The following is a 24,612-nucleotide window of genomic DNA, read 5'->3' as shown; positions in this document are numbered from 1 at the left end:
GTACTTGTACAGAGTGTTCAGCTAAATTTTATAAAAGCATCTCCCGAAGTGAAAGTATGTCCTTTTGGCCCTACAGATGCTCCATGATGAAGAGGGTCTCTCCAATTTCCTTAGAGAGGACCACAGGACACAATATTCAATTTGTGTGGAAACATGTGCATATGTATGTGTTCATAGCACAAGTTAACATCACACACCTTGGAAAACAGTGTTCTATGGGAAATCCAGCATAGATTTCTATGGGGAACACAAAAGAAGGTATTAAAATTCCAACATTATAAAATGTGATGCCACAAAAGAAACATAGCAACATTATTTGCAAATTGAAAAGGCATGACTAAATAAATTTATGAGTCATTCCCTGGTGAATACGTTTCAAACATTTTATCATTTTTAACAAGTGTCAATGATACAAATGTGTCATGTACTACACATTTAATTGTTTAAAGCTCCTAGTGAAGCCACGGTTTTGATTTATATTTGAGAGTTAAAATAAAAAGAATAAATTAAAACTTACAATGTCAGTTAGATGTCAACTCTCATTCAGTTAGAAAGCTGAATACAAAGACTCATTGATGGCTTTAGAAGAAATCATTTAAAAAATATTTTTTAAAAATAGTCAGAATTTAGGGCTGAGGGGAAAAAAGAAATATGTTTTTATTCTCCCTAATGTCCAGAACAATTGTCGTTGGCTTTTCTGAGGATCATAAAATTAACAAATATTAGATTGTATTTTATAAGATCTAATTCAAATGATATAAAGATAATAAGAACATAATAATGCTTAAAAATCACTGACAAACTTTCTCATTTGAATTGAATGGAGCTTGAGATGAAAAGACTTGGGAAACATTTAAGTTAATGTAAGTAGCAGTCTGATAATGCAAAAATCATTCAAATCATTTAAAATGCTACTTTGCTAATCTTTCAATTATTATTATATTTTTATCTTAGATGATGATGATAAAGGAAATACACATGCACATCAGCAAATACACAAATTCTAGCAATCAGTTTTTAGGGAGTCATTGTTTTTGTAACGACAAGGGTATTTCATTCAATCCTTGCTTTAAAATATTAACAGGTGCAGTGTTGTGGTTTAGGAGTTGAGGGTAATTGATGGGAAAGAGACTAATATTGAAATGCAACACAGTATGTGTCGATTACTTCATTTAATCTTCACAACAGCTCTGCTAAATTGTATAATTGATTCCATTTCAAAATATAAATGGGGGACCATACCTCCAGGTTTACCCTGATAGCATTATTAATAGCACTCTCATTCACTTTCAAAAGTTCCTGGTTTGCACGATAAATTATATAGCCATAATCAGAGAAATCAGGAAACTGAGATGCAGAAAGTTTAAATGATTCACTAATATCATCCTCACCCTTGGTCGATTTCATATTGGAACCTAGTTATGCATGAATAAAAGTCATCCTCTTTCCACTGCTCAGCACTGCATGGTGCCGGCAAAATCAGCAGGTGTTTTCAGAAGAATAATTCGAGATGAAGAAATATAGCCAGTCCAAATAGGAATGTCAAATATCCTGAAATACTGCATTAGAAAATCATTTCTCTGGATTTTTCTGCTTCCAAGGATCTGCTCTTAACAGGTAAATGCTCCTAGGAGAAGTAACACTTCAACCAATGAATTTGCACTAAAGTAACAATGAATCATCAGTGAATGAGAAAAGGAGCAAATTAAGAGAAATACTGAGTAAGTGGTAGAGGCTGGAGAAGGGGGAGAGAGAAAATAGTGGAGGAATCTGCTAACATGGAGAGAAGCTCGCCAATTGGGAATTTTAATCTGTTTCATAATTTAAGCCTTGATGTTACAGCCTAAAGGAAGAGCTTTCTAATAGGAGTTAAAGTAGTAACCTGATCTGGCAGAGACTGGCTGCCAGGAATGGGCAATATGGAACAGAGGAATGGATCAGGGACTGGAGAGAGCAGAGGAGCACCAGCCAGAGGCAATGCTGGCACAAAGAGGGACAATGTCCTCATGGAATCATTGTGATTGTTTTCTCAATCAGAGCATACAAGCTACAGTTCTGGGTTTAATTAGTTGTGACCAATCCTTTTAGTATTTAAAACAGAAAAGGGAGAAAGAATAGAAGAAGGGAAAGGAGATGTTTTACAAATGTAACTAAGGGACAAGAGAATTGAAGGTGCAACAAAGGAGAGAAGATTTTGCTTCCAGGAGTAGCAGGAACAGACTTCTGAAGGGCAGAGTAAGGTATGATTATTTACCAGGTCACCTAGGAATCTGCAAGATGAAGTCCAATATGTGAACTAGAGAAGAGGTTGGCATTATTCTAATTACTAAAGCCCTCTCCTGACCAACAGGAAGCAGAACATGATAAAAGCAATGATCTGACCATGCCAAGGCATCAAGGCATGGCAACACTTATTAACTTCAGCGGTATCTTCTAAGGGGAGGTAAAGACTGCAGTTCTTTTTAAAATACAAGTGTGGACATTAAGAGATCTGTTCAAGCAGTCTTTCCAGATGTCTGTTATACATATTCCTCCCAGAAGTGATCATCAATTATGTGGCCTATAAATGCAATCTGTTTTCCCTGCTGGAGGAAATGAAGGATAAATAACTTCAAAACAAAACCACCACCACAACTCTCTGCCCTTTGGTTTAACAGACAAGAGGACAGGTTCCTAAAATGAGAAGAATCATCCAGGAAGCAAACCTAAAAAAGAAAAAGTCTCTGGGGAGCAGCAAGCATTGAAGGATCTACTAAGTATAAGTAAGCAGCAAGAGGGTAAAAAGAGAGAAGATTATTCAAGATCTGCATCACTCAAGAAACTGAGATTTCAGTATTGGGTTGCTCTGGCCATACAAGCATAAGTCAAACTTGAGTTAAACCTTCCACCTCCTTTAGGTCTATCTTTGGGCTAATTCAGATGCAGCCCTGATCCTGCTTCATCTGGGATAATTGAGCATGAAGAGGGTTGGGTTTGAGTAGAGGACATGCATTTGGATCCTGCCCCCTTGCTCCCTAGCTATGGATGCCGCTTTAGAATCTAAAGTGTAGACTCTCACTTAATGTCTTCTTGGGCTTCTATATTTATTATTTTCACCTGTAAAATGGGGAACAATAATAACTCTTTTTAAATCAGGAGTTCTTTAGTAACTAGGAAGACAAACTTACTCAAATTAGCTCAGGCAAGAGGAGGTGATTATTAGAATCAGAAAGGGAAATTTCCCAGGCTCAGGAGGAAGTGCAGCCAGAGGTTATGGCACACCGGAAGCAGGGACCTGAACGAGAACAGGAATGAGACCAGTGACTTTATCCATCCTATATGTGGATCCACATGGTCTTCTGCCTTCACTTCTTCCCTAGCATCTGTCTCACTCCTCTCTCTTTGTCTTATTTACACATGGCCCATGATGGTTTCCCCCATAGTAGACTCAGCTCCCAAATCTATGTCACATAAATGAAACAGAGATTCTGAGGGCATCAGCTGAGATCACGGGTTCTCTCTAATCACCTGTGGCTAGTGGAGACAGAACAGGACCATGTGGTAGAATGGCTGTCCTTTTCGGGCAGTAGAAAGAAGACGATTTCTATAAAAGGCATGTAAGTAGATATTTGAAAGTTTGGCAGAGGAAGTAATTCGCATCTCTAACCTAGCATTCTATCTAACAAGGTTGTTGTGAAGATCAAGTGACATTTAGAACACACATGAAAGCATTTTATAACCTGTAATATATGATATAAAGGTAAGGAAGTGGATACCTTATACAAAATTCTCAAAGGTTTAATATCTGTGCCACCTTTGGAAAGAGTAACGCATCTAATTGCTATTGACTCAGAATGACACAAGACTAGGAAACCTTCCATGAATTAAGAATGTGGAGATAAATCCTAAATACAGATCACAGGACGTAGGTATTATTCCAAACCAAACAAAACCAAAAAACTTAAAGCAGTAGACTCCAAAAGACATGATAGAATTACAAGTGGATTTTCCATTTAAACATCACATTTCCCTCAGTTTTGTCATGTACTGGTTCCTGACATCAAGGTTGTAGCAGATGGATTTGTACTGGGGGATCCAAAAACCAAACTCTATTTTATAAATGTCTGTCAATCTGTCATATGAGTGTATATTTGCATTTATACTCTGTTTTTCTTGTGTATTCATAGACTCTCTCTCTCCTAAATATTGAGGAACGTCATTTAAATAAATGATCAAATTTGAAGCCAATGTTTATCAACATAATGCTCAACTGAACTTGTTCTTTTTTGTACTTGTATCATTAGTAAGTTACATTATTTTATCCTTCTGTGTTAGAATATGATCTTCTTTCTTTCAGATGCTTATATGGAGGATGTATCAGATGATTCTTGCCAATAATGAAGTAAGAAAATAGATCTCCAATATTCCTGGCTTCCCTTGCATGTATCTTTTTTTCTCTCTTTTTGGAATTGTCTGTTGCCTTTATCTGTCTTTGAGATATGTAATATCATGCTGCACTAAAACAAATAAAAAAAGCTATTCTCAATAAATGCGTACCGTTAGCCATTTATACCTTAGCATGAGTTTCAGCCAACGTGGCTCTCTCCAAAGGGCATTTGCATATGACATTTATAATGGAATAAAATGCTGTTTTCTTATAAAAGTAACCTTATGTGGATTTCTTTCTGTTTCTTTCTTGGAGAGGAAATAACCCTCCTCTCCAATGTTTGCTACCTTGACCCACACTGAGCTCATCAGCTGGGTGAAGGGTAGCCTTGCACAAAGGTGCTTGGTATATACAGGCAGAGGCAGAGAAGTGTGAGAATGGGAGGCGCCACCAGAGTGTGACAGTCTCAAACAATTAGGTAGATAGTATGGATAGGGGGTGGAGAGAGTTATACAGTTATGTACGGTATACCACTGATAGGCAAAAGAGACCTTTGAGAGCCAAAAAGGAAGTACCCCTAAAGCTCCTCACATAACAAATGTTGATAAAATGGGCCATAGGCAAGTGTGAACCTGTAACTACAGCATGGACAATGCTTTCTCCCAATGAATGCCACCTCACGATTCCACTCCCATGCATGGCCATGCCTTGTATCAACAGGCAAAGAGAGAGACACTGCTGGCCAAACAGCTAAGGAACCAAAACTTTTGTTATAGTCTTTTGCTTTTGAAACATCTTTCTTTTTGGAAATGCATTGTAACTATCTCTCTATATACGTAGACAGAGTTATATATTCTATAAACTACAGAGAAACCTATTAAAAATAAAGACATTTCTCAAATCCCACCATTCAGGTTAAAAAAAGTTAACATTTTAGAAGTTTAATTTCCGGTACCTCACTCTACATATATGAGTAGATAAGTAGATAGAAAAGTAGCTCTGAATAAGTTAAAGTGGCATCTTGTACTAATTTAAAACAAAACCCATTTTAATGTAACTGTACTTGAATGAGAACAAAAAAGAAATGATGGATGTTTCTTCATATGAGATATTAATTCCTAAAACATCAAAGACAAAATAAATTTGCACTTAAAGCTATAGCATCTATGGCTTTCTACTCTGCAAGGTTACGGGGAAAAAAGCACATATCTGTCTAATTCTCATAATTTGGTATTTTTACATTCTTGCACCTATAAAATTTATACTCTGTTCTAAAACTTTAATTCCGAAGTTGTTTAGTCAGAGTCTTATATTTAAATAGCTTCATTGCTCAGCACCAGTCATTTGACCAGGGTTTCCTTTTTTTTTTTCTCACTCATCTCATTGTTGGTTAGATTGTATCATTTGTATTCTCAAAGAGGTTATACGCTTGCTATAACCTGACTTGCCCAAATTCCCTGAGTATAAAACTCATTAGGCATATTTTTCCATAAAACTTTCTAAGAAATATTTTGTGAGTTTGATTCCTCTAATCAAAGTTGTTGGAGGTCTGGGGCCAGCCCAGTGGCATAATGGTTAAGTTCACACTCTCCGTTTCAGCAGCCCAGGGTTTGGATCCTGGGCATGGACCTACACACTGCTCATCAAGCCATGCTGTGGTGGCGTCCCATATACAAGGTGGAGGAAGATTGGTACAGATGTTAGCTCAGGGACAATCTTCCTTAGCAAAAAGAAAGTTGTTGGAGATCTTTTGGTATCATGACACTTCTTTTGGGGACTACTGCATCCTCTTGACATCTAGGAATATATGTGTTATTTCTTTTTGTTTTCATATTTTGCTCCAGATTTCCTACTACTGGGCCAGCCTGAGTCATAATTATTATTTGGGTATGGCCAGTTTCTGTTTCATGTTTTTCTACCTATATTCATTTTTTTGTTTGTTTTTAGTGACTTTTATAGAAGGGGAATGAATTAAAACTATCATTACTTTGACATCTTTCAGCAAAATTTTTGATAACATAGTAACTCACCAACTCTCTCATGCCCATAGCCTGATGAATGTCATATTATAAAAAGAGCAGCTAATTAAGATTACTTCTAAATAAAAACCATTTATGTTTCTAAAGTTACATCTCTCTATTTTTGCCTGTTTATCTCTGTCACGAGGTCATTTTACTGATTAAAGTCTCTTCATACTTCTGTGAATTTCTGTATATATTATTCTGCCTTTTTCTTACCTATTTTCTTCTCCCTTTTGGTTTTCTAAATCTCTCTGATCTTCTCTCTCTCTTCTCTGATGTCATTTTTCTTTCTTCCCTCTTCCTTCATTTTTCTTCTTCTTTTAGGTTTTCTCCTCGTCTCTTTTCTCACCTTTGTTTACAGTTTTTTCCTCCAACCTTCCCTCCATTCTTCTTTCCTTCCCTGCATTCTATATTTCTTCCCTTTTTTCCCCCTGAGTCAGCCATGATTTGAGCTTAGTATTTCCTGTCTTACTAAATAAAAATTATGGTCCTGATTGGTTGATTCATATTTATTTAAGAAAACATTGTTTCTTTCCTTTTTAAGTTGCCATTCACTGATATTTGCATCAGTGTTCCTGTGAAGAAAAGAGTTTTAAGCTTCTGTCCTTAATGATCTCCTTTGGCTATCTATGAATTGCTATCTACTTTGCTATATACTTTACTAATTAATACCATGACTTTAAAGTCCCAAACTCAAATTTTAGTTGTAAACATATAACTACTTTTTTTACACAGCTTTCATAACAAAGCTAAATTTTGGGCAGTGACTGAGAAATTGTAAAGAATCATATTTTTTTAACCTGCATTTTCAATAGAAACTGTTTGTATATCAATAAACTGAGAAAATAATAGTGAGTACAAAGTGTGTTTTCACACATTGTGCACATATTTGGAGTCAATTCTTTTTAACTTCTCTCTAAGTGATTGTCTGATTAACAAGAATTTCCTTAAGTCAGCATTTTTATGTCATTTTGAATTCATTATCACATGAAACTCCAAAAATTCTTTCTCTTTGATTTACCAACTCTCACTTCCAGCTCGAACTTTCCCATGTCACTCACAATCCCATCTACAAAAGAGGTTTAGAGAATCTATGGGTCTGTTTGAAGTGTGAAGAATGATTTTGGGTGTCAGCTAATAGCTATTGTGCAATAAAATATATTTTAGAAATGCAGTTGTAAACATAACATTCATCTGTTATATTTGTATATGTTATGTTATTTCACACGTTTGTTGACAAAGGAAATAAATGTTGCCTTACCCCCTCGCTTGTTGATCTTGGCATAGCCGGGAGAATAGCTCCCAGACATAGAGGATGAGCTGCTGAAAGCTCCATGAGGAAGTCCAGACACAAGGGGTTCATCACATTTTTCTGAAAAGAAAAGAGAAAGAGATCCAATAAAGATTGTTAAATAATCATTGATACATTTTTGTTAAAGTAATTATTGACTATAGCACAAATTTAAAAATCTATGATATAACAATTAGCAAATGATCAGAATTTCGGCAACTCAATTGTAGTAATTCTAATAAATCATAGGAAGAATTTAAACAACACTTCTAATTTTCAAGAATTATAACTATGACAAAGTGCTTTCTTCCAAAGGGCCTCAACTCAGAGCTGCTATCCAAGAACCATGAGTAAAGTTGAGGTTGTTTATTTAACAAGCTTCGGAATCTGGCATCTCCTGGAAATCTTCGTATATCTAGTCGTTATCAGGATATGGATTTAGAAACATTGCTTAGAAACATTAAGATTGGAGGAAGGAAGACCAGAAGGAATCCTACCAAAGCTAAAAGACTAAGAAATAGGTATTAGTAAGGGAGAACACAGAAAAATCACCAAATTGAAAAGCGTTTCTGTCAATTCCCACATTTGACCAATCAATTGCCTTGGAACCAGGTGGTCCCTCAGTTCTCTCCTTCACTTGGCTTCCATGGCATCATTAACTTTTTTCTTCTGCCTCACTTCCTACTTGCTCTCTGATTCCTTTGATGGCTCTTTCTCATTTTCCTAATGTCTAAATGTTAAAGTGCCCAGGACTCAACTCTTGGATCTCTTCTCAGTCTACTCTCACTCTCTGGGAGAGCACATCAAAGGCTGCGTCTTCTCATACTGGAATATCCCAAATCCTACCACTTCATCCCACCTGGTCCAAGCAGCCATCAGTGACCACTGTTGTGCAAGACTAGTAAGTCTTCCTGCTTAGCCCCTTGCTATAGTCCTTCTGCACACAGCAGCCAAAGGGATATTTTTAAAAATGTGAATAGGTCTTGTGGCTTCTATGCTCAAAATGTCCACTGGCTCTTGTTCTCAATAACTCAGAATAAAGTCTGAAGCCCTCCAACCGCGCACAGAGGCCGTAGAACTGGTCACATCTCCTTCTCGCATCCTTCTCCACTACTGTCCAGCCACAATGGCCCCCTTCCTCTCCTCTTCCTTCAACAACAAGCCTGCTCCTGCCATGGGCCTTCAAGATCACTATTCTGCCTACTACAAGTCTCACCCCTCACTTCTACCAGGCTCTGCTCAATGTCACCTTTCACGACTGCAGACAAGCTTTCCTAGTCTACTCAGGTGAAAAAGCATGATGCTGCCATCATCCTCTGCTTCCACATCCTGCTTCATTTTCCTTCATAGGAAATTAAGAGCCACCTGACCTATTATCTTCTCACTCATTTAATTGTGTGGTTGCTTTTCTCTCCCTTTGGACTGGAAGCTTTATGGGAATAAAGTTTTGCTAGTTTGCTTAATGCTTACTCTCCAATGATCTGAACAGCACCTGGCACTTGGCACACACTCCAAAAACATTTGTAGAATGAATAAATGGAAGAAAACAAGAACCAACTAAACCTGACAAACCTCAAAGGGTCCCAAAGCATGCTACTGAATTACAACATGACACATCACTTAATTTTTAGAGAGGCGGTCTTAAATCCTCAACAGATGTTTATATATGCTCAGTACTCTGCTTAATAAGACAGAGAATTACCCTGTATTTTCTAGAATTGTTCCTATCTCAAATATTTATCAACAGAAAAAATCTTTAGCAGTAGAAAGAATGAACCAGTTTCTAGAAAAGTCACTCAAGTGGAGTTAAGTTTCCAAATACTGGGGAAATGAATTATTATTCATTATCTCATCACTCAAGTGTGTACAAATCTGAAGTAAAAATGAACAAATCCCTTCACCTAAAACCTTGCTCAGTTTCTTTTTTTTTTCTAAGCTATAGTGCAAGTGCCTCTGGGAAGTATGGCATATGTATATGAACATATTCCCCAAGAGATTAATTGTAAAAGAATGAAAAGATGAACATAAAATTTATTTTAAAAGTATCGGTTGAAAAAGCGGGAATGTAAAGTGAAGGATTTTGTATCAATTGTTAAAAAATTTACTTTTCAAAGGCTGGCCCCATGGCATAGTGGTTAAGTTTGGTGCATTCTGCTTCAGCGGTCCAGGTTTGACAGGTTTGGATCTCAGGCATGGACTTAAACCACTCGTCTGCCATGCTGTGGTGGTAACCCACATACAAAGTGGAGGAAGATTGGCACAGATGTTAGCTCAGGACTAATCTTCCTCAAGCAAAAAGAGGAAGATTGGCAACAGATGTTGGCTCAGGGCTAAACTGCCTCAGCAAAAAAAAAAAAATTTTGCTATTCAGTTTAGCTGCCAGGGAGCACAAAGATAAAACTTTGATTTCCTATCTTCTGACTCTTTTGAATCTAACTTGTTATATTCTTTTGACATAAGTTCTGCATTTGGCTGGAGTTAATTCTAAAGCATCAATTATATTAAGAATGTGCTAATGATCATTCATTTTCATCTCATTCATTCAAATATACACCAGGCATTTATGCTCTGCCAGACACAGGAAATATAGCAGTAGGTAAAACTGACAACGTTCCTCTTCTTGTGGAACTTGTGTTTTAGTGGAAAGAAAAAGACTAAAAACTAAAAGGTAAATGTATCGTCTGAGATGGTGATAAATACTACAGAGACATGTTAAGTATGAAAGAGGGGCCAGGGAGTTTGCGGGGTGAGATGAAGGTTGAGAGAATTGGTGTATTTTGCTGCTTTGTCAAGGAAAATTTTTCTCTCTTTAATCAAGTGACGTCTGAGTAGTAGTCTGAAAGAAACGAGGAGGTAATCCCTGTTAGATACCAACAGGATCATGCTGGGAGAAACCTTTTCTAGTCTAAACCTGTGCAATAGGGCAATAATAATGCATGATGCATTTTCCAAAAGTAAGCATTCAAGGCGTATATATCGTTACATTGAAAGTAATTAAAATGAAGTTGATGAATAATTGATTAAATGACTCATTAGCTAATTTAAATCTAGAACTTAAATATAGCATTTATAATAAATATCTGAAGATAGTCTATCCTTATTACATTTTAAAAAATTTGACTTCTGGAACAAATTGATCATTTTCAATTTTTAATAGCAAATTTTAAATTCTTCACTAATTTTAAAAGACCGTTTAATTCAGAATAACAAAATTACAATCCAGTGGGGATCAGGAAAGACAAGAGCATAGGAGAGATGTTTTTTGTAAAAGGTGGCTGTGGAATTATTATCAGAAATTAAGCATTGGCAATCTCACAGTCTTGTAATTGAGACATAATCTATAACTATGTAATTAAGAAAAATGCCACATTTACATATATATGTATATATATATCTATTTCCCTATTATATAATATATATAGCCCAACCCCTCATGAGTGGCAATAGTATATGGATCCACACAAAGTAATTACACATGAAACAACAGGAGAATCCCAAACAGTTTGTAATTCACTGCTGAATAGAACACAATCAAGTACTGAAAGTAACAAATAAATTAAAGATGCAGGGCTTTTGTTTAGGTGAGTGGCTTGTCAGTTCTGGTTCCATTATAAATGTGTGACGTTGAGTATGTCAATTAACCCCCTTCCTACATGATTCACACATAATATTAAGAAATTAGCCAAGTTTCTCTTAAGATCTAAAAACTCCAAGCGTCGTCACATACAGGAATCCAGAAACTGCCCGACAGGCCAGATTTGGTTCCCCGCTCACTTTTGAAGTAAAATTTTATTGGAGCGTAGCCATGCTCACTCATTTACATGTTGGTTATGGCTGCTTTCACACAACAGCAAAATGTTGCACAAGAGACTGTAGGGCCTCCAAAGCTAAGATGTTTACTGTCTGACCTTATACAAAAAAATGTTTTAACCTCTGCTCTAGTATAATAAATATCCTAGGTATCTAGGAAGAAGAATGATTAATGATTACTATGGTATCAGGTAACATATAAATAATAAATAGGATCTGAAGAATTGAGGGAATATAGGTAGGTGGAAAGAGGGTTAAGAACATTCTGAGGAGAGGGAACAGCTTAAAGAAAATCATGGAGGCCGCGATGGGTATGAAATTTCCCAACGCAGTTATAGCAGCACTCCATGCATGCACATATTGCCATACTGACTATTATGATGAACTATCCATTTTTATTCCCCACTGTAATAATTGTTATTACACACCACATATTCCAATAGGCAGCTTGCTTGTTGTGCTAGAACATGTGTCTCAATATTCTGTAGACATTAAATACTAGGAAATCAGGCAAATCCCTGGAGGAAGTTAGAAGTTTTATAGAGTAGTAGAGAGATGAGAGAGAGACAGAGAATGCTAACGTGAAATAATTTAGTATTCTATTTCCCCTACTGGGATGTCTTCCAAAACTATGGCCACACAACTATGGCAAATATTTGGTCTCTGATGTACTTCCCTTCCAGGGAATCTTGGATGAAAACTAGAGGAGCAGATGGGCCTTGAGTTTTATTTTCACACAATTTCAGTCAATCAGGAAGGCAGACTTGCTGTAAGAATTCTGTACTATTTCAAGCTGGAACAGAGGAAGTTATTGGCAAATAAAGATGAAATGACTGTTGCCCTTCACCTAACAGAGCGTAGCTGAGAGGAATCGCTGCTGGTGAGGGATGTGGGCCGGAGTTTGCAAGGTCAAAGGACTTCAGAACTGTGTAATTAACATTAGAGATGGCTTTCAAATATATCCCTGATTAAAAATAGCATTGGAAACTTTTACAACACAATACCTTTTAAAATTATAGTACTTAAAATATATGCTTTATACCACACATTTGTAAACATAAGCCTAATACACATAAAAGGACTCCAGAACCAAGCAGTGCTATCAGAACAGAAATTCTAGCAACAGCCTCATTTATACTCTAGGAAAAAACCATTGTGAAAGGCACATTGTCAATGGCCTGCATCTCCCAATGGTTTCCTATGTCCTATACATTCAATTCCTAACTTTTACAGCTGGAACAACATCACCTCTACCTGCACGTGTACCCTGCCTCAGGTTTTATGACATTCCTCTCAATGGGACAAATTTAAGAGGCCAGACCTCCCTTTAAACTCTTCTGCTTCTAATCAGTAGGCTCCTGCCTTGCTCCTTATGGCCAAAACTATCTTGAATTACAAACTGAATAGTTGTGCTAACTCCCTTCTCTGGCTTCCCATGTAGTAGCTCAGTTCCTCTGAGATGTGCTGTTTCTTCCCCTGAAGCTCACGTCAGGGTCTGGAGTCCCATCTCAGTGTCCAGGATGGCATCTTTCCCCTTGCTCCTGAATATCCTTATGTTCTGCCTGCTCACCCACATGCCTGATTATTGCCAACTGTTGTATTGACCAGCTTGAGGATGCAATGACCTGTGTACCCACTTAATGTTTACTGTGTCCAACCTCCTGCTTACTATGTTATCCTCTGATACCATTTGCACAACTCTCTAGACAGATCATGCTTTTGGTTACATTGCTCCAAAGCCAGTGGGAAAACCCCTTGGACAAATAAAGTCTTATTTCTTGTCTAGCCTAATGGATAGTTTCAGGCTTTGAATCAAAAGGAGACGGAAGTCATGACTCAGGGGCTCCCTTAATAATCACTGAGATTAATATAGGCCCTTAAGGTCTTCATAAATTATAAGTAGCATCACTTCCCACTCTCTGACCAAGAGAAGTCTTGTATGGAATCCAGCATATCTATACTCCAGAGACTTTATTCCCAAGACTATGATCCCTTGTTTTTACATTTCTTTTTCAATAAAGAAGAAAGAAGGGAGGAAGGAAGGAATGAAAGAGAAAGAGAGGAAGGAAGAAAGAAAAAGAAAGAAAGGAAGAAAGAAAGGAAGGAAGGAAGGGAGGAAGAGAAAGAAAGAAAGAGAGAGAGAGAGAAAGAAAAAGAAAAAAGGAGAAACAGCACTACCAATAACTTCACGGTCCGTTTCTTTATAGCTGTGGCAGGCCCACTATTTTTCCTCCCCATATAACTTGGGTAGCTGGTTCCAGAAGTCTTTTGTTTTAATTCACTTAGCAACACGGTGCTCTGTCCTCTTTTCTCAGCATGCATTACAGAATAGGCACTGTATTTTTCACCTCAGAATTTTGCTAACTTTAGCATTCTATTAAACAACAAAAACAAACGTGGATCATTACACATGTCATCTGCAGAAATCCCATACCCCAATTATTTCACTTTATGGAGAGGGTATAGTCATATCCAGAAGCTAAATTTTCTTTAAATTTAATAGTTTATATTATATGATATTCAAATATTGTATTACTTCTTAAGTAATATACAGAAAGTACAGGAAATAGAAATATGACATTCTCTTCCAGTATTTTTTATACAATTTTTTCACATGGTTGAGAGCCATTTTATTTTAACTTAACATTGCCTAGTAAACATTTTCTTGGGATAGTCGTGATTTTCAGAGGTGACTTTAGGTTGGCGGCTCCCCAATATTAGCACAGTGGAACAGAGCACATGCTCCTCAGGGTCAAAAGATCGAGATTTTATTCCCAACAAAATAAATTTGGGTGACTTAATTTAATTCTGTCTTACCCACAATCTCCTCTGTTTTTCCATTACTTCAAAAAACCTTTCCTAGGTTTGCATAAGTTGTTTTATGGTTTTTAAATCATAGCAATAGAAAATAAATGGTTAAAAAGAATAGTGTCATAGGAGTGTTCTAGAAAAACATTTGCTCCTCCTTAAGGCAGAAACACCACTGACTCCAACTCATCTCCTACTATATATATCATCACTTCCATCATATTTTCCTCCCATTTTTATGGTTCGAACATCACCTTGTGTACCTGTTGCTCCAGTTTCCCTGGCCTACTCTTTGTCACTGGAAATAAGATCCATTTATTTCCTGATCCTATAAAATTCCATATGATATGGAGAAAGAAAGGTCTCTCATAAACCATGGAAGTAATAACTGTTTCCAGTCTTCACAGATACACATGCTCACATGTGCTATTTTAATACAACAGATATGTATAAATAAACAGGAACATTTACAATCTTGTCTTTAACATACTTTTTTACTTGATGATCTAGCATAGAAATTCTCATACAAATGTTGTCCCATTTTTACGTATTTCGTTTTATATAGAAATCTTTTATTATTTCTATTAGGATCTGCATAGCAGGGTTAAAATGCTTTGCACAGAAAATGCAAAGGTGTTAGACCAGTGGTAAAATAGATTATATATTAAATTGAGGATCAATTGTTTTTCCATACAGTGTATGACAGAATGGGCTTGGTTTTCTTTACCTAGCCTACTAAAGGATTTATGAGAAATAGTGGCCATGAAGAGAAGTACAATTATTTTGCTATCAAGTGCTAATTTAGGGAAAAGCTAAGGATGATGAAACTAGAATTGAATAAACCAAGTGGATATATCATACCTGATATGCAGTGAAAATCAGTAAGTGAATAAAAATAAATCTCTCTCTCCCTCTTTTTCTTCTCATCGAATCTTTCCTGGTTACTACCTGATGGAGGTGACTCCATCTACACTTTTGGGTTTTTTCCATTCAATGAGACAAATCCCAATATGGTACCATATGCATTATGGCGGCCGTGAGCTGCATGAAGCAGCCTTCCTGTCTTCCCTCTCAACCCCTGTGATACAGACCACCACGGATGGCATAAACAGTAGAGACCATGCAACAAAAATCAGTAAATGAATGACTAGTAATAGCAATCATTTATTGAGTACTGATGTGACAGGCAATATATTAAATATTCTGAGAGAATTATCTCACTGAGTTATTAGAGTAAACCTTTGACATAGGTATCATTACCATTTTATAGATGAGAAAGCTTGAGATCTCATAACTAAATAATATTAGAGCCAGGACAAAAACTGAGTTGGACCTGATTACAAGGCCTGTGCTTTTGAGGTCTACATTTCAAGGACACACCATCCGTACACTCAGTCCAGATAAATTTCATATATGTTGCATTGGGATTATTCCTGGGCTGTGCAGATCTCCTAATAGTATTGAAATGGTCAAATTTTCCTTACCATCTCCCATTTTGATCCCAGGAGTTTACTTGAGGTGATACCCCATATGATGATATTACAGTAATTTCAGTATCTTCTATCTGCATCCCACCCACATTTTTCAACTAAAAGGAAGAGGTCCCTGCAGTTTTAAATAGTGTTGTCAGAGAAAACCAGACATAATCAGCCACTCAATTGATAGCCTAAATCAAAAAAATAGACGTTCAGCAAAGTACATCAAATTTATTCCATCTATTCATTTAATAAATATTTATTAGTCACTTATTTCCTGCTTCAACCTTTATCCCCTTAAAATCCATTTTCTTCACAGTTACCAGATAAATCTTTTCAAAATAGGAATCAGACTGTGTCATGCCCTGACAACCTCCCAACAGCTTCCCCTCGCATTTAATGTGACATCCAAACTCCATCAAAGCCAGCCCTGGCCTGGCCCTGAGAAGCTTTCGTATTATTTCATTTCACTCTTCTCCTCTGGGTCACGAAGCTCTGGTTTCACTCTCCTTTCTCTTTTCCAGACACACTCCTGCTGAAGCAGGAGTTCTCCATCCTCTCTGCCTTCCAGCAAGAACTCTCTTTACCAGGTCTGAAGATGGCTGGCCTCTTTCCATTCTGCCCTCAACTCAAAGGTCACCTCCTCTCTCCCTGGCCAGGTTATCTAAACTAACCAACTCAACTTCCACCTTGATACCCTGCAGATATTACTTGCTGTTTGAGCGCACTGTTTTATTTTGGTCACACAACAATCACAGTCTAAAATTATCTTCACTGTCTATTTTTTAAAAGCTTGTTTATGACTTTTCTTGTTGACTTCACTAAACACCATGAGAATAGGGCATGCGTCTGTCTTGTTGAGCCTCTGTTCCCAGGACCTAAGAACCTGTCATGCAGCACAAATTCCATCAAGGGTTATGGAGTCAATGAATTACTGACAATGATGAGTAATAAATCCATCTAAAAGTGAGCAAGGCAAAATAGTTCCTAGTTTTAGCTAGTTTTGAGATATATTCACTTCATCTAATTAACACACGTTTTTGCACTTTTCCACGTAAAAAGCTGCTTGTGCAGAGGGAGTTGACTTCATCCCATGATGTTATGCATGGATGTTCCTTACAGCGTTCCACACAAGAAAGATCCTCTCTTTAATCTCTATCAACTGAAAATGACATAATTTAGAACCCTTCAATTATATAGCGGGTGTGTCTACATCATCAGTATATACACCTAGAACTTTGAAACTCAAAATTGTCTTAAAATATCCAACAAATGAATTTTGTGAGAGTGGAATCTATTGACTTTTTTGAGTTAGCTCTTTTATACCTTTTTTGTTTTCAAAAGAACATAAGATCTTGGTATTTCTTATTTTCATATTGTATCATTGAAAATCTATTGTGATAAGTATTTGTTGATCTCCCTACTACATGCCAATCTCTTCTGAATGAAAGGGGATTTTAAATTTTCAATACGTGGAGTGTAGAGCACCCAGGAGGTATTCTTCATATACTTTGAAAAAGTATTGAATACAATCGGTATAGTAGCATACGACAATGAATAAATGCAATGCCATTATCTTAAAAAAATCAGATCAAATTTCTTTCATTTCCTTTTTGTTGGTCCAACAGCTACGCTCAGAAAAAAACTTAATAGTAGTGTGGCTAGAGAAACAGTCACGTTTGCCAGAATCATGGTTGTAAATCAAACAGGAAATTGTCTGCTCTGCATGTACCAAGGGCGACTTACTTCGAGACTTGTAGTTCAAATTTTGCTGGACATTTAACAGCTGCAGCATATTTCTGACAGATGGTATAACAGATGAATCAGTTTCAAATTATCTACTGAACTGTTATATACTAGAAAAAATAGATTTGTGAGGCTTTAGAAAAATAAGTCACGTTTTTGTCTCCTCTAAGTTGATCTTCTAATTTCATAGAGATAAATCTTCTAACACAAAATAATAAAAATGAACTTTTACCCTTTATGTAGTCTGCAAAAGTTTTTGAAAATTTAATTCACATTACTTCATGCAAACAAAGGAAATGGTATTTGAAAATAGAATCAGCTAGTTTGCCCTCAAGCCATGAAGAGGTTTTCATCTCGAAAACAATGGTGACTGGTCTTTTTTTTTTTTTTAACTCAAATTCTACAGTCTCATAAGGAGGCAGAGCTAGCTAGCACTTTTAATAAACCGCTAATTTGAAGAACGTCAAGGTCAACTGCAAAATGACTAAATGAACTTGAGCACTCCTAAAGCCTTCATCAGCACTCTTCCTCTGGATGAGGCCCTTTTGGATTGTGATTTGTTGGTCTACAGGTAAATGTTTCATTTTTTGACTCTAGTTTCATTAACTAGAATTGAGTGGTTAATTCAAAGATGATATTCAACAAGAAGAGGCAAAGTACTTATTGACAACCAAGTCTATTTCCTAGACTACTTAACCCACTCTTACTCTTAAATAATTGACTAAAGTGTTACAGATAAACATCCTCCAGTGTTCCCGGCTCATGTCACTTCAGCTTAGATGATGCACTCAATTGACACAAAGTGAACAACAGAACACTGTAGGGTCAATAAAGTGAAGTGTAGAAGAATATTTAATTAATTGACAAATATTTATGGTGTGATAAAGTAGGATATAAAATAGTATTTATAACATTATCCTAATTTTATTAAATATGTACTTATAGATGAAAAAATGACTGAAAGAATATGGAAATCAAAACCTCCTTGAGACCTTTAAGATTCTCATTGACTTTCCTTAAGACAAAACTCTCCAGTGCTTCATCTTACATCTATATATTAACTTGCAAAACTTTATCTCTTTCACCATGATACTTTGTTGTTGAATAAGATTTCTCCAGCATGCGTAGCTCCATTAATTGGTGTTCTGTTAACTTAGGACCATTTTTGAAAATGGGTCAACTAAAAGGAAGACAGTTATATATTAATGCTTATCCATTTCCCACTTCTGATGGCCTTTCATTTTTTTCACATTTTTTTGTCTTCTGCTTTCTAATGCCTCTGACTTAAAGCATATGCAAATTTCCTTTATTTTAGGAAGGAATACTTTTAATGTCACTGCTGACTCTTCTCTCAGATCCAAGTCCTTTGAATGGAGCTCTGTACTCCACCACCACGGAAGTGTCCTGGGAACTTGGCACAAAATCTAAAGGGAAAGGCCTATTGTATTTATTTCCAGGAATGTATTCTGTTCCAAAGAAGGTTGCTTGCATTGACATACATTTTTAATAATGTTTAAATTCTAAACAAAATGGTTTTTCAGAAGGCTTCTATAAAAGGCAAAAATCACACCAAACTAAAAGAAAACAGAAACAAAATAACTCTTCAAATACGCACATGTAGAGGTGCATTCATTTTAGACAAAAGTCAGAAAAGAAGATTCGTTGGACCACTTCTGCCACCATTCCCAGTCATTAATGGCAGAGGATAATGCTATTTCATGAGGGATATCTCCAGGAGGAGGTTTTTGAGATAAGCAGACAGGGACTGAGGAGTAACTCCAGTCTTAGAGAGGCAGAGACAGGATGGAATCAAGTCCAGAAAATTCAGGTCAAGAAGGAAGGATCAAAAAGAAAGCCAGCTACAGGCAAGCAAACAGGGACCAGAACCCCGGAGACCGAATCCTCAGCCAGACTGCTGAGAACCAATCCTGAGAAAACCTTTTGCATCTCTGTGGATCTTTATACAGTCCGTTGGGCGTCAGAACAGAAGCACTACAATCTTAGGAATTTTTAATGGTTAAAAGGAGATCTTCTGCCTTCCATAGGAAGGAAGAAAGGGAGCAGGCAAAGGCACAGAAACGACTGATTATTACAAAAAGCAAGTTTGATTAATATGCCAGGTGCATTTTGGGAAGTGATCAGAAAAAGAGATTGAAAGTAAATAGTGTGTTGAAGCTTGAAAACTAAGCAGAGAATTTTCAATCTCCTACAGAAGGGAATTGTGAACAATTCAGAGAAATTACAACCCAGCGAAAGCGCAGGGGAAGTTATAAAAAATAAACACTTTTTGGTTTTTAAGCTTCCTTCAAGAGGGAGATTCCCAGACAATGATTTCCAGATGGGAAGAGAAAATGCATCTTGAGAAAACAATGTAATCACAAATAAACAGGAAATGGAGACAACCCAACCCACAGAATTCGGTAGTGCTGAAGTTCATGGCGTTGGTTGAAGAGATGGGGGAAGCCATTGGTTTCACATTTTGAGATAAGAAACAGAGCCATAACAGTGAAAAATAAATGAGACATATATATTCATGACCATCATGATGGAGAGATGGCGGCAGTCTCACGGAAACAATCACGTTGTTTTCACAACACACCTACATTTTTACACCAGCTGGCCTCCAAACCTGAATTCAGAAAACCCGAGTTCTAATTTCTATTCCGTCACCAACTCTCTTGAGCTCACATATTCATGTCGGAGCTCCGTTTCCCCATCTGTAAAGTAGGAGTATTGGACACATAATCTTCAGGGTCCCTTTCACGGCCGACATTCCTGGATTCTATAATGTCATAAGATGCTCATGAGAGTACATAGTTTTAAAAAGCTAGCCTATCCCTTACTTGCTTGCCATCCCTTAGGTGCTTGCTTAATCACTTTTTGTTTATATAAAGAAATTCGACATATTTCAAGAGAATTACAACACAGACCTCCCAGCGCCGGTAAGGATTCATAGCAAAGCTCTGAAAGAAAATTATTTTGCACTTTTCCTTCTCTCTCCAGGCTGGAAGCACTTCTTGTGATCTAGATGAATCATCATAAAGAGTAGATAATGACACTGCATTCCTTTGTCAATACAGCCCAGGATACGCTGTCAATTCTGCTCACTTGAATATATCCAGATTTTCAAGAAATTGACATCCATCTACCTCTACCTTCATAGGACATGTGGCTCATCATCTTGTTTTATCACCACAATTGTTCTTTTTCATGAGAAATATATATTCAAAGGGATCTGAACTACTTACTCAAATGTTCACATTAAGGAAGTTTGTATTACCTAGCCTTGAAAGGAATTTTGCTTTATGATTACTTTACTTGATTGCATTCAAAATGGAGAGTAGATTAGATTAGAATCTAGAATCTGGATTAGAAATAACCAGAAGCCAATGCCTTGTGATCTATATTTAGGAAGCAGTACTGCAAAATGAATATTTTTTTAAATAGTACTAAACATTTGTTTTTATAAATATTATAAAACTTTTTATATAAACAAATTATATATATAAATGTTTAATATTATTTAAAAATATTTCTGTATTATTATAATGTTCCCTACATTGTAGGATATAATTTCAAAGATGCTAAGAAGAGGGAAAGATGGAGGATAAAAACTTACGAAGCCCTGGGTTTCAGAGTTAGGACACCTAGAATTAGACTCTGTTCTGTCTGTCATTATTTGTGTATTCTTGCCTCCATCTCTTAATGTCTTAGAACCTCAGTTTTATCTTTGGTAAAATAGTAATTACACCAAAGTTAATAAAGTATCGCTAAACATCACTGGGCAGCCTGCATTTACAGATGAAGTCTGGGAAGTGGGGGAGCGATGCAGACAATAAATCTCTCTTGCTGGATGGGATTTTAGAGTCCAGACAGGGAAATAACATGAACAGATACCTACTATACAGTATGCAGTGCTGTAATAGAGATGTAAGGGTCTCAAAAAAGTGATATAGGTGCAGAGGTGCAGAATAGCTAATTTTGCCTAAAGATAATATTACCAAGCGCATTATATGTTAATGAAGAGTTCTATGAAATAATATAAAAGAAAATGCTTTTTAAACTGTGAATCATATACAAATACTAGTTTCTTTCAGTAATTTAACAAACAAAACTAGAGTTAAATATATGATATTTTTCAGATTTTCTATGATAAAATTCATCTTAAAACATAAGACATTATTAGGTATGTAAAAATATACAAGTTTTTTGTAGGTGATTGAAAATATTTCATTATTTCTCACATGCCCTCACATAAACAAATGGAGTAGATCACAATATTCCTTTCACCTATTTTTTTTTTTTTCATGGAAAAGTCACTTAGATTCCAGAATTCCAAACTGATGTTTAATTTGGAAAAAAAGTCACATCAATTAATGAAGTCTGGAGAATTCCTCCAGCTAGCTGTCCATTTTCCATTCATATTCATAATCATGTTTTATCTTTACTAAGTATATTCTAATTTAAGAAACACACACAATCATAAGGCAAATAAACCTGTGCTCTAGAGCCAAGGCAGCTGGTCTGCGCTGGACACCTCACAGGACAAGAGTTTCTTCTGTAGTAACTGCAGGAGTCTCTATAACAGACTCTCCTAGGAAGAGCACTGTATTATCTGAACGCCTCAATAGTTTGCAGACTCACTCTTCACACTGTTAGATTCTCTCGATACATTTTCTGATTCTATGTCACAAACTAACCTAAAAAGATTTGAATGGTGTGTTTCCTACTAGTTCATCACTTGACATTCCACATTTCCTCTTGTTCAGAACATAAGAATATGCACATTTATACGTTTCTCTAAGTTTCACTTATTGGTTAGTATTATTTGAAACATAATATAAAAATGCACTTGACAAGTTACCCGGGAGGTGACAGAGCAGTTTGCAAAGCGAAGTATGCACATCATTTATTCATGGCAGAGCCATGTTCCCTTTTTGATTTGAGTTTTCTAATATCTTCAAATGCCACTGTACGCCAATAACAATTTATTTTTCAGTGGCACAATTGGTGATGTGGAAAATATTTTTCCTGGATTTAAAAGAGCACATATATTTACACATACATTTGACAGTCAGTCCTTGTTCAGAATGTAATTTCACGTAGATCGCAGACATTCTCTATGGTGTCTGATTCATCTCTGAGTTTTCATGCCCAGCAGAGTTGCCAACACCAATGCCAGATGTATGTTTGTTGAATGATTAAACATGTCTGTTTATTCCTATCTCTCAGGATGGGAGTGTGAGGGTTTACAGACACAAACTCCAGTTACAGCTCCAACTAGCACAAACCCTAGGAATGCTGAGTTCAGCCCCATTGGAGGAAAACGCCACTTGAAAACACTACAGAAAATGTATCCTGGGGTTTACTGCTTCTATAATTTGGGTTTACAATCCAGATATAATTGCGGTAAGAATATCTTCGAGAAATTTGAAGTAGGTTTTCTCATGGAATAGAGGCAAATTTAATGTGAGCGGCAGCATTTTGTTGTTATTAAGAATAATCTTTTACTTTGAGATGATTACGGTAAATTTTGAGAGAGAAAAAGGAAAATAATTTTGAGAATATGGTGTGTGGCTTCCTGAAGATTGCGTTTCTTGGAAACAGATCACCGAAAAAGTACTTCTTCCCGTCCAAAACTACAAGGCAGAACAAATAGCCTCCGTTTCCCAGCCCCCTAGCTACATCTGCTTCACTTTTTGCCCAAGAATTCTGAGAAGACCTGCAGAGATGCTGTTTGACTCCATGGCATAGCAATAAAACCATCATATAGAGATATTTCAGTCAAGGTCAGCACAACTATTGTGGCCAGCTAGATTGAGTAAAAAAGAAAGAAACTAACAACCTACATTATTTAATTTCCCTTCTTGGATAAAAGCTGTGATAAGGTGTATGCAAGTTAAACGGCAGTGAGCTGACACACGTTTTTGTTCCTATTTCCAAGGATAGCAAAAAATTCAATGAATGGTAAATCAGAATGTGCTTAACTAAAGTCCTGTCTTCTCCTTGGAGGGCAAACATGTTTCACCTTACATTGCTTCTTTCCTTGCTTATTGTAGGCTCAACTCTACGTGTTAACATATCTATTTTTCTCAGAGTTTTATTCATTCTACCCAAGAATTTGATACCTATTAAAAGTAAAATATTTCTGGGAAAAACAGAATTGGAAGGTGCTATCTAGTCCTGAGAATGAAGGCTTTGAATAAGCTTTCCTGGGTGGCTGGAGTGGGGAAACAACAGAGAATATGAAAACAGGAAACTTCAGTGACAGTAAAATTTCCATCTTGGCTGGAAGCAGGAGAAGCTCTGTTACTCCAGCACTAGTTCGCCTTGGACTAGATGTGCCTGGAAATAACTTATCTACACGTTCATAGAAAAGGCAGGAATAAATGTAGACATAGCTGGTATTTTTCTCACATAAATATCTAGAAATAACTTCTTAAGCTTCTACTGTATTTTAAATGTCTTGTAGATTGAATTTTCATAAAGTAAGATTCCAAACACCTGAATCTACATAGAATTTTACCCTATATCTTACCCACTCCTGGTACAACCTCTCAGCATTATAGATAAATCTTAAAGTAGCAGCAGATGGGAAACTGATGGCAGAGAAAAATTCAGGAGAGCTAGCAAACAAATGTTCTAAAAGACGGAAACCTTTGATGATAAATGTGGCTCAAACTGGTTTGAGTATCAAGACAATGTTTTTCAAGATCATTTAAAAATAGATCAATTTCTACTTCTATATCTTCTAAGGAATCTATGCTGCTTTAGCAATGTGCCAGTGATAAAATTCAACATGATTTCTATGTGCTCTTTTTTCTACGGTCTAAGTTGCATCCAATTGAGTCTAGAATGTTGAAAGTCAGTTCATTCCAATATTTCTTTTATCAACTTATACGTCAGTATATGCTGGTGCATGAGCTCATAGACATAGATGCTTAAATTCTACAGTGCAGCATAAGTAGGTCAGTATGGAAAATATGCAACTGAATCCAGATACTCCTCATTCTTATTGTGTTTTAAATTTACAATCACATAAAAGATTCAACAATATGTTTTAAAAATGCATGGTACAGTGTGTGATAGATAAGG

The 24,612-nt window shown here is 36.5% G+C and overlaps 1 protein-coding gene across 1 annotated transcript in view; it reads right to left on the bottom strand.

Annotated features, from left to right (window-relative positions):
• The window catches only part of CNTNAP2 (contactin associated protein 2), a 1,871,002-nt gene that overhangs the window by 1,294,550 nt on the left and 551,840 nt on the right, over window positions 1-24,612 (bottom strand). The window contains exon 2 of the mRNA XM_046668987.1: window positions 7,649-7,759. Coding sequence (XP_046524943.1) covers window positions 7,649-7,759 — 111 coding nt within the window. The remainder of the gene's footprint in view (window positions 1-7,648; window positions 7,760-24,612) is intronic.

The sequence above is a fragment of the Equus quagga genome, chromosome 8, assembly GCF_021613505.1.
Source record: "Equus quagga isolate Etosha38 chromosome 8, UCLA_HA_Equagga_1.0, whole genome shotgun sequence".
NCBI lineage: Eukaryota > Metazoa > Chordata > Mammalia > Perissodactyla > Equidae > Equus > Equus quagga.
Note: the sequence above shows the minus strand (reverse complement) of the source record. Positions and strands in the feature narration are given on the sequence as shown.